The sequence below is a fragment of the Atractosteus spatula genome, chromosome 8, assembly GCF_055471065.1.
Source record: "Atractosteus spatula isolate fAtrSpa1 chromosome 8, fAtrSpa1.hap1, whole genome shotgun sequence".
Lineage (NCBI taxonomy): Eukaryota > Metazoa > Chordata > Actinopteri > Semionotiformes > Lepisosteidae > Atractosteus > Atractosteus spatula.
The window spans coordinates 60,704,055-60,715,245 of record NC_142713.1 but is presented as its reverse complement, the minus strand read 5'-3'; the positions used below and the strand labels follow the sequence as shown (position 1 = coordinate 60,715,245).

General features: G+C 50.6%; 1 protein-coding gene across 2 annotated transcripts; it reads left to right on the top strand.

Moving 5' to 3' along the window:
* The first annotated feature begins 204 nt into the window (after nt 1-204).
* tcp11l2 (t-complex 11, testis-specific-like 2) lies at nt 205-10,837 on the top strand. 2 transcript variants are annotated; one of them, XM_088923110.1, is made up of 11 exons: nt 237-350; nt 586-663; nt 2,278-2,440; nt 3,190-3,322; nt 3,746-3,866; nt 4,537-4,760; nt 5,044-5,180; nt 6,948-7,135; nt 7,724-7,905; nt 8,285-8,457; nt 8,947-10,837. In XM_088923110.1, the coding sequence occupies exons 3-11, from the start codon at nt 2,284-2,286 to the stop codon at nt 9,201-9,203; spliced, it is 1,572 nt and encodes a 523-aa protein (XP_088779236.1). In that variant the 5' UTR covers nt 237-350; nt 586-663; nt 2,278-2,283; the 3' UTR covers nt 9,204-10,837. The 2 variants fall into 2 exon arrangements, with proteins under 2 accessions (XP_088779235.1, XP_088779236.1); XM_088923109.1 differs by lacking the exon at nt 586-663 and having other exon boundaries at nt 205-350.
* Nucleotides 10,838-11,191: the final 354 nt, after the last annotated feature.

Genomic DNA, 11,191 nt, shown 5'->3' with positions numbered 1-11,191 from the left:
CCTTATTATCGTCATGCAGTTGTAGCACTGATTTTACTAACCGGTGCACGAAAGGAAACAAATGAGAAGACTGATCACTTATATCACTATGTGTTGTTTGATATGCCTGTCACGCCCACGAAATATGGACAGGTTGAAGGAATGAAACGCGCGGTGACCCCCTTCAGACAGCCACCGATGGGCCATCCCGAGTGTAACATAAATAGTAGCGTGTTGGCCAGCTGGGACAGCAGGATCTTTAAACTGTGCAGAGCGCTGCGTCCGGACACTAAATATCTCTTCCCGAGATAGACACCTTAATATAGCTCTCCTTTGATACCGAGTCTCCGTTAGCAGGAGGCTTCTTAAAGGTAATTTAGCGACGACTTTAACAATAATCAAGATTTCAGTCACTAATCGGGCTCTTTCGCGGGTCGTTGCCCTCTGTTCTTCGGTGTTTTGGGGGGGGGGGGGGGGGGAGATAAAGTACCGTTAGCTTTAAGAAAGAAGAACAACTTGTTTGGGAAATCTCTGGGCGGGCGGTGGTGATGCTGACGGCGAGGTGCTGTCTTAGCAGGAATAACGATTTGTTTACTCCCGACACAGCACAGCGTGCCGTGAGAGCTGCCAGCGGTCGGAACATCTGTGCGATGTTTACGGGAAAAAAACAACTTGTAGTCTGAGGTTTGTCTTCTTGTGTTGACTAAGCAGGTTGTGTGGAGTAATAATCTTCTGATTCCGATCCGTTTAGACAAAACAACACGTTGCAAGCTCAGCCGCGAGAAACATTGTGCAAGAGGGTACTGGGTGCGAGGAATTGGGAGGACTTCTAGTCGGTTAGTCCGTACGCCCGGCGCTTTTCGACGGTGACCGTGCCGCCCTGAGGTGCGGCGACTGGACCTCGCCGTCCCTGTCCGGCTCGGTCCTGCGGGTCCGTCCCAGTTCTTGTTTTGGTGCCTGGGCTCTGATCACGTGGGCCGGAGGGTGACGTAGGCTCGAGGAGGGGTCGCGCGGGGGAGGGGGGGGGTATGGTTGCTAGGCTGCGCTCTGGTCTTCCCGCTGGTTTCCTCCGAACCCGCGCGGCGCTGTTCTCGAACCTTCCCCATTCGCAGCCCGGACAGTGCAGGGCACGAGGACGAGCAGGCTTCCTGCATTGCTCGCACAGCCTGGGTGCGCCCTGTCTACAGCCTGTGCGCCCTATATACAGCCTGTGCCCCTATATACAGCCTGTGCCCCTATATACAGCCTGGGTGCGCTATATACATGCGCGAGTTCCGCAGTATGCTGTGCGTCTGAAGCCTCAGGCGCAGATCAGATCCCACCCTGTGCTGTGGTGCTGGAATCGAACTGCAGACCTGGCCGGCTGGGGCGCTGGTGCGGACGCCCTGGCTGTGTCTGAAGAGCTCACTCACGTTTAGCGAGACGCAGCGTTTTCAGTTGCCTGCGCGGTACCACGAAGGAATCGATTTAAAAAAATTGTGTGTGTGTGTGTGGGGGGGGGAATTTAGTAGCATCACTGAAACGTAGGGTATATCTTTCTTTTAATTGGAGACCTATGGTTTGCGTCATGGTGTCCCTGTCCAGCGCTGGCAGCACTTTGTGAAGCTCGGGCAATACTTAATGCTGCGCTAAGGAGGACAGCGTTCTTATGCAGATAATGAATATTTGTAGTGTCGCTAGTTTCGACCCGAAGCACAGAATCATTCCAAAAGCGGTAATTTTTTTTCGTGCTGCCGGCGGCTCGCTCACGTGTTTCATGACCTCTAGCTCCCGGAGCCGGGCGCCTCGCCTAGCGCTGGACACTCGGCCGGGGCGCAGCGCCGGTTTGTTTAGAGTCTCGGCCGTTGCCATGGTCACCGAGCAGCTGTTCCAGCGGGGCCGCGTGACTCCCGGGGTCACGGGGTGGCGAACTGGGGGCCCCCTCCTTGGAAATAAACACAAGCATCGTCTGCTTCGGTTTTATACCGTAGGCAGCCGCCGCTTATGTGCAGCGTTGTGGTCAGCGGACAGCACAGTGGAGGCAGATCCAGCAAAATAAAAGAGCGACCATGCTGATGTCGCGTCACAGTGTGTCATTTCGGAGCTGTTAAAAGGGCTGAGTCTTGAGCAGCGGCCTACGCGACTGGATGAAAGTGTCGGTTCTCCTGGCCTGAGTCTTAACACGGATTCCTTCGAGAAGTGAGCCTGAAAGTGGGGTTTTGGGTCGGCCGACAGGACGGGGAGAAACGCGCTCACGCGTGGGTGTTGCGGTCGCGCTGAGGTTCACGGGCGGTGGCGTCTCTCCGGTCCCCCACGCAGGACGCGATGCCCCTCCAGGACGAGCGCCCCTCCGCCAGCTCGGACCCGGAGCAGGACGCGGACCCCTCGGAGCGGCGCGACAGCACGGGCTCCTCCAGCGACGGCGAGAGCTCCCGGCGCAGCTTCAGCAGCGACGCCTCCAGCCGGCTCAGCTCCCCGGCCTGTGAGTCCCTCCGGAGGTCACGTACCCCTGCGTGCTTTCCGGTGTCCTCTGCGCCTTCATGGCCTCTTTAGTAATTAATTCCTCACGCTTCTATAGCGCTTTTCTGGACACTCCACTCAAAGCGCTTTACAGGTCATGGGGATCCCCTCCACCCCCACCAGTGTGCAGCCCCACCTGGATGATGCGCCAGTACTCTCCCCACGCACCAGCTCTCAGTGGGGAGGAGAGCAGAGTGATGAAGCCAGTTCAGAGATGGGGATTATTAGGAGGCCATGACTGGTGAAGGCCAGGGGGAAATTTGACCAGGACGCTGGGGTTACACCCCTACTCTTTTCGAGAAACGCCCTGGGATTTTTAATGACCACAGAGAGTCAGGACCTCGGTTTTGTCTCATCCAAAGGACAGCACCTTTTTTTACAGTACAGTGTCCCCATCACTATACTGGGGCATTAGGACCCACACAGACCGCAGGGTGAGCGCGTCCTACTGGCCCCACTGACACCTCTTCCAGCAGCAACCTTAGTTTTTCCCAGGAGGTCTCCCATCCAGGTACTGACCAGGCTCACACCTGCTGGGCTCCAGTGGGCTGCCGGTTGTGAGTGATGCAGCTGCTGGCTGTACTGTACATGCAAGAGTGAAGACCCTCCCTCATGTCTGAGTGGTACGGCTATTTTACAGTAGTGCTAGAACTCTGCAGTAAGTGCCCTCTCATGGGGATGTGTGTGTGTGTGTGTGTTTTATATTTTTAGCAAGCCCCCCAAAACTCGGAACGTTCGACGAGCTGATGGTGTCTGCCCGAGACCTGAGCAACCTGAGCCTGGCACACGAGATAATCGTGAACGGTGACTTCCACGTGAAACAGCCCGACCTACCTCAGGACAGGTACGCTCCCACGGGGCTGTCGATGCGCCGTTTCAGAATCTGTTCGGTTTTGGGCAAAACAAAAAAAAAATCGTGTTCTCGTGGTGTGTTGGACTTGTACGGTAGCACCTGCAGTATCCCGGGTGCATGCTCACTCACTGGTTGAGCTGTGGTACCTTGTTGGATTAGTTTCCAGTCCTGATGTAAGCTGTGTATAAAAATGGGTAGATCGATTTCAGAAATTGCTGAAATGAAGGTTGCAGTCATACACAAGAAGTTTGAATCGGGGGCTCTGCTTCAGCTGGCAGGCCGTCGAAGAAACGGGGGACAATTCTGTGCTTTCGCACTTTCTTTTTACCTTTCTCTCTGGTGCTAAACTCTGCTTGGTCCTGTCCTCCTTTTTCGTGCGTCGCGAATGTGTCTTCTGGGTTTTCGCCTCTCCAGCTTGGAAAGGAGGGTGAAAGAGATTGTCCACAAGGCCTTCTGGGATCGACTGGAGGCCGAGCTGAGCGACGACCCTCCCGAGTACGAGTACGCCATCCGCCTGCTGGAGGAGATCAAAGAGGTGAGTCTCCGGTGGGCGCCTCTGTCCTCCGACCCGTTTCGACCGCTTCCTCTTCACGACTGCTAAACCTGACCGCTCGTGTGACGTTCTCAGCAAATGGAAAGAAGACCGTGCCTTCAAATCAGTATCTGTGTACTCTGTTTGGAAGCTTTGTTTTTTGTTTTTCTTTTTTTTTCTTTTGTGGAGACCCCGTCAAAGGTTTGTGAAGAAAAATGCATGTTGGCACTTTTAAATCATGAGGGAATGTAGATACAGAAGTAAGGGGGCCAGCTTTTTATAGGCTGGTATACGTTTTTAATTTGTAAGTTTGTAAATTGTGAGTGACCCTGCGCTGTTAAAGCTCTAAGAGCTGTGTGCATGAGGAGCACCGACAGTCCAAGCTGAGAGCTGTGCACCTGCCGGCCGAAGTCGGGCCGTGCCCGTTTCTATTGGCGCTGGGCGACGCGTTCGCAGCCTCGCCCTTGTGCGTGTAGCCGATCGTGATCGCACGAGACCGGGCTGGGAGGTGCGCTGGCAGAGAAAGATGGGCTTGGTCGGGGCCACATGTCCGTCTGGTGGCGCACAAGCAACCCAGCGGGCTAGCCGAGCTGCAGGGCGCCCCTCTTGTTTGTGCCCTGCCCTGCGCTGCGCTGCTGGGGTATCGGATCTGTTACGCCCCCGCCTCTTCCAGACCCTGCTGTCTTTCCTCAATCCCGGCGCCAACCGGCTCCGGAACCTGATCTGCGAGGTGCTGGACATGGACCTGATCCGGCAGCAGGTGGACAACGAGGCCCTGGACATCCGCGCGCTGGCCGATTACGTCGTCTTCGTCATGGGGAAGCTGTGCGCACCCGTGCGGGATGAGGAGGTCCGGAAGCTGAAGGAGAATTCTGGGAGCGTCGTGTCCCTGTTCAGGTAGGTGGCAGAATCCTCACGGGTGGGTGTATGTGTGGGAGGGGGGGCGTGGCAGTGCTTTGTTTCTGATATGGCCTTGAAATCTTCCCAAACAGAGTCTCGTAAATTGACACGCATTGTGTCTAGTTTCAGTAAGCATCTCGCTGAGTCTTAATGCTGTCAACTGTATGGTGGTACGGTGTAGCTATTACTCCAAAGTAGCGCTTTGAATTTGAATTGCCTGCTTATCGAACAAGGGTGTTTGTGCTGGATGCTTCTTTGGTTTGTTTTTAACCCCTCCCAGGGAGATCTTCCGCGTCCTGGACCTTATGAAGATGGATATGGTTAATTACACCATCCAGAGCCTCCGGCCTCAGCTCCAGTACCACTCCATTGAGTACGAAAGAGCCAAGTTCCAGAGTATTGTGGAGAAAACTCCCAGTGAGTGGGCCTGTCTTGCGTCTTTGACGACATCGCCTCTTGGGTTTGTGAGTTAGGAATTGTGTAGATGCAACACAAAATATTGCAGTTACCCTGCGAGAGGATGGCCATAGAAAATGCACAGAAGTCACGTGTGTAAAAGTTATGCTCTTTCGTTATTTGCCCTTTGCTCTTCAATCTTCTATTATCCAGCTGGGTTGATTGACAGTGGATTTATTAATTATCCACCTGAGTGGTTTTTGCTGGTGCAGTTTTGAATGGAGCACCTTGTAAAGGGGCAGACCAGAACCAGTTAAGTAAAGGCTCTTCTAAATAAGTTCTTAAATCTGGATTTGAAGGGGTTTAGAGAAGGTGACTCTCCGATATCCTTGGGCAGAGCGTTCCAGAGATTGGGGGCATAACAGGAGAAGGCCCTGTCACCCATAGAGTGTAGGGGGCTTGGGGGACAGACAGGAGACCAGAATTAGAAGAGCGAAGGTTGTGAGGTGGGGAGTAGGGCGATAGTAGCTCAGACAGGTACTGAGGTGGCAAGCCATGCAGAGCCCTATAGGTGAGCCTGAGGCCAACAGTGTCCTGCTTTGCAGAATGCTACACCACCCCCTCGGGTGAAGCAGTGTGGTGAACACTGAGTTGGACATTGCAAATTCAAGATAATGGAAAAAAGTTGGGAGCTGTTTAAAAAGATATAAAATGTGTACCAAGGCTGCATTTCACTAGATTTTGTAGGTAGTGTTCCGGTTCAGATGGGGAAACACTTGTGTGCGTTAATGTCAAGGTGATGGAAAAAGCCTTTTTTTCCAACTGGGTTGTTGCCTTTTACTGGCTGTAACCAGGGAAGTGTTTGTAACTGTTCAAGTAGCATGTTTGCACATACTGGTTGATGAATAGCCCTGCTGTGCCTGCTAGAATAGGAGAGGATTATGTGTCTCTGCTGCAGACGGATGGAATGACAGTAGACAAAGAGCTGTATTAAATGTGTAGACAAGTACTCATGAGTGTTCAGGCTGGGGAGAGTTCATGGAGTACCTGTCCCCTCTAACAGGTGGTGTGTGTACAGTAACAACGAGATGAGCGGTTCCTTAGAAGCTTACAAAGAGATGGGGGGTGTATTTAAATGTTTGGGACAGCAGAGGGCTAACAAGGTTTGCCTGTTTTTCATTTAAAACAATTGGTCTTATTTTGTGATGTTCGATGTATATAAAAATAGCTTCCTATCTAGCGTCACTGTCTTGAGTGCTGTGTGCCAGGCAGTGCTGTGAATGAGACGGGCCACTCGCGCTCTGAAAACCATTCGGCTGTGCCCTGCTCCGAGAGATTCAGAACATCGTGGAGATTCCCTTCTTTTGAAGGGCTTTATCCTCTGAAAGATTTTAAAATCTCAATCTCACGCCTTCTGACCATGACCAAACTTTCTTGGGCTCATTAAAAGTCCTCCTCAGGGGGTCCTCCTGAGGGTCTGGCCCATTAAAAGCGCTTGCCTGTGCGCAGGTGGAGGTGGAGCTCTGTAATCCAGGTGACGCGGGTTCGAGTCTGGGTCGTGTCGCTGCCTGCCAGCAGACTGGGATTCCCCAAGCGACAGTGGACAGTCGGCTGGGTGTCGCAAACCTGGTTGGCGTTCTATCAGAAAGTATAAGAGGCTGTTCCAGCCTGGAACAAGCATATTCAACATTCTTCCAGTTTCCAGTGGCAGAAGGTGGAAACGATGTAACCTGAAACTGCACTGCTGCCCTTGCGAGTCATGTGGTGTGTGTGTGGGTGTGCATTCAGGTGCGCTGGACCACACGACTGAATGGATAAAGGAGACGATAGAGGAGTTAATGTCTGCCAAGCCCGTCGCCACCCAGGAGTCTGGACCTCCGAAAGCCACCGGCGCCATCCCAAGCCCGATTGTGGTACTGAACACAGGTTACGTGAAGCTGCTGAGCTGGGACTACCGGAAGAGAGCGCTGCCGGAGGTGAATGTCCGTCTCTTACTGAACAGTGCTCAGAGGGGTGGCGTCGCGCTGCAGAGAGGTGTGCTTAGGGGCCGCTTTCTAATGGAAATCTGGGGACTAAACCATCTGCATAATTCTCACTCGACGCGTTCTGGTCTCGAGTAATTTAAAGTGCGAGGCGCGCTTGCATTTGCTTCGTGCTCTTCATCGCCAAGAGCCTCGCGCTGAGGAGGGGAGCCCGTGTCCCCCCTGACCCCCACCCAAGGCTCCTGGCTCAGGGCTGCAGCAGAGCAAGGGGAGGAGGAGTGAGAAACTGCTTCACTCGCGTTCAGGTTCAGTACCTGCCATAAAAACCAGCTGCATGGAATTTGATTAGGGGAGAGCACACAGTTACAAAAGCAATACAAATATACAACATTGAGCCAATAATGAACTGCACCCTCCTCACCAAAACATCTTCACATACCACCCTTAACACACGCCAGCAATTCTGTAACAGCCAGAATAGATCAAATAAGAATGAGCCGTGCAAAAATGTCCAGATCAAAGGAAGAAGGGGTGGGTTCAGAGCAGAGTCCTGACCCCCCCAGCGCTCTGCGTTTCCCCCAGACCCTGATGACCGATGAGGTCCGTCTGCGGGAGCTGCAGCAGAGGCTGGGCCTGCTCAAGGCTGTGGCCTGCGTCCTGCTCGTTGTCTACAATACCGTCGGCGGGTCCGTCTCGGGGCTGCCTGCGCTGGCAGACCGGCTGAAGAGGATCGCCAGCGTTCTCCTGGAGGGCGTGCAGAGCCCGTAAGTTACACAGGCGTCACCCCGCTGAAGGGACGCTGCCTTGTCATTTCGAGCAGCTCAAATTAAGCTCCTATCGGAATCAAATTATCCAGCTTTATTACATTTTAAATAGCAGCTCTGCCTCCTTAAAAACTTACAGCTTTGGATGAGAAACAAACGAATTCTTGTTTTGGCTGTACTGTTGTTGAGGTAATGTACTGTGTTTTCATTGTATATTTTCTTATTCTCCTTGCATATATATTCACCTTTGCGTACGTCATCCCTGTTCTATGGCATCATTTTATAGAATCCTTATCTTTCTGACTTGTTTCTTTGTTGGCGTTTCTGATCTAAAGTTGTTCCTGTTTGAAAAGCTGGTTGTGTGTGCTTTTTCTTTCAGGTCCTTTAACATGACGGAGGCTCTTGAGAATGTCAATACTCAGATTTGTTCAGAGCTGAACAAGTCTCTGACTGAGCGTGGCTATCCTGCACTGCCTGCTGAGGTCCAGCTCTCACTGAAGGGACAGATCTGCAGCATTACTGAGGAGAACAACCCCATCAGCAGCCTGATAGGTACTGTAAAACGTCCTCCATCTGCAAAGGTTCTCTTTACAATGCACTGCCTGGTCTGCAGAGTGAAGTGGGGAACCTGTATTTTTTTAAAATTAAAATTGCAATGCATTCGGGAAGATAAATGTGGGGCATTGCGTTCTCGCTGGCTCCAGTCGATAATGGTTAAACACGAAAGCGATCTGTATGGCCTGGTGCTGGTGGATCTGCGCAGGCCAGGACTAGCTTTTCCGCAACAAGACCAGATTTCGAAACTTCTGGTTTGAGTGTAAATGCTTCACAATCTCCTTCTTGTTCTTGTTTATAACACCATCTTGGTCTTGCTAGGCATTTCATTAGAAGTAATGACAGGTATGAAGAGCTGAGATTATACCTCCCGGGGCAGAGGTGACTCTTCCATGGTGCCAGTATGGGATCCACAATGGCTCTGTGAAATTGCTTCTCTTTTACATCCAAGTAAATCCGTGTCCTCTCCCCATCCCATGATTCCAGATGAGAGGGTCCAGCTTTACTTCGGACGCTTCCTTTGCACTCCCGACTCCCACGCCGCCCCCCCCGCCGTCCCCGGAGGACTCTCCTTCGTCCAGCCGGAGCTGGCGGAGCTGGGAGCCCACTTCGCCAGGGTGGTGCGCTTCAACATGCAGGTGTACAGCCCCTTCTACACCGGCATCATGCGGAAGCTGCTGTTCAGCGCCGCGCCGGGGCCCGCGGCTGCCGGAGCAGCCCCGGCCCCTGTAGCCACTGGCTGAGCGTCGCGGGAACATGCCTTACGAGCACAGTGGACACGTCCCACTGCCTTGCATGTGTTTGTATTTAACTTTTGCCCAGTTACAAAGGAGATTCTATTTTTAGACCTGGAATATCATATTTTGTGTTGTGCCAACCATTATCCCCCTGCTTCACAGTCGAGCCCTTAACTGCATCCTGAATCCCGAACATCTGGTCCTTACATTAGCCTTCTCGTTTGGTGCTAAGATGTAGTGTACGTCTGTGTGCGTTAACCGTTGCATCTAGGATCTGTTAAAGTAGCCTGTGCAGTAGTTGTAGTAACTACGTCTGCTGGCGTCGCTTTGGATGTGCTGCACCTGTACAAAGTCCTGTGTGGTGTTGGTTACAATTCACTTGTGGTTAGCGTGAAGCCTGGGGAAACGTGTTGCATTTTGCAGTGCAGGCACGAGTGGTTGGTGTGCTAAAATGGATGTAATTAATGACCAGTCCTGCCAGTTATGTTCTTCTTTTGGGAGAACGTTATTTAAATATTTATGTACACGGATTGGAAAATAAATAGGGTACATTCTTGTTACATAACAGAATTGCCATTTATATATTTTTAAAATAAAGGGAAATTGTATATACCATTTTACAGAAATATTAAGAATATTCTAATTTGACCTGATGGAAGTCCTTAATGGTTTATCCAACTTGCATACTAAAGTGAACAAATGTATAGCACAAAGACTGAAGAGAAAATTAAATGCCAGTTTTTGTACCAGCAAAAGGCTTCATGCTTTTGATCGAAGATACCAGATTTGGTCAGAATGATGCAATCAAATACGTTTTTACAACGCAAGATGTTCTTTTAAAAATGTATTTTCATATTTATGATGCTTTTGTAGGAGATCTAGTCATGGAAAGACATTGCATAATCTTTTCTGTATCTGAAACTTTGATGCTTGAAAATGCATGTTGAGAGAAGTGGTTTGAAGTTGGTGTAATGTGGTGCTGAGGACTTTTGTGAGGGATTGAACTTGAGTCATTGTGAAGGTCTATCACTCATCTTCCAGCATGGGTAGTGTTACATTTCCCTATTGTTTGTCTGAAATGAAAATGCTACATTTTTATAAGCAAAAAGTATTTTCGTGTCCATTTCTGTGCCATCATTATCTACAATAAGGAAGTAGCATTCAAATTGTATTTTTTACAATTAGACTTTATTCAAATGGGGGTGTTTGGGCATTAAAATATTCTTCTGTGCTTCTGGTTTGCTTTCGCTGCATACAGCTTAGATGAAAAATGAGTAATGTATAGTTCTTCAAGACTTTTCTTCTTCTTGGTGTTTTGTTGTCTGGTCTAAAATGGCCAAGAGGTCATTTTTGCCTGTCTGTTATCCTAATAACGGCAGTAACTGTTTCAGATGCCTGAGTTTTCCATTCAGTGCCTATTGAGGGAGCACTGAAAGACTCGATACAAATTCAGCTGTACACACTGAGTCTTGAGCATGGGAAGAGTCGGTGGGGTTTACAAAGTCATTTTGTTAAAGACAATGGTTCTTGATTTTATTTTTTTTTTATGTACTACTCGATGTAAAGCAGCTATGGAGCCCAGTCCCAGGAAGTCCTTGGAACAAACTTGATTGAAGTCCATTAAAGTTTTTAAAAATGTGCTTCGTCTTTTGCTTTTGCATTTGCATTTAAAGAAAGCTGTGCTGTCCGTATTCTTCTCGGGTGTTTCTTCTGCCTTGCAAACAGAACCGTGGGCAAAGTCACACAGACCAGAAGAGCACAGTTGTCTGAATTTCTTGATCAGAATAATTGAGCCTGCAGGTCGCTTGCTCTTCAGTGGGCTAAAGCCGATGTGGGTGCGCTCTGTGAACCGGAAAGGCCGATAAACTCTTCCCCAGCTGCTGCAATCCGCCTCCTGTCTGCTCGTTCTCTCCCCCTCTTCCCTCCGAGCCGCCTGAGTCGCCACAGCACAAGACATAAGTAACCCTCCATCATAACTAAAGTACTAATGTAGT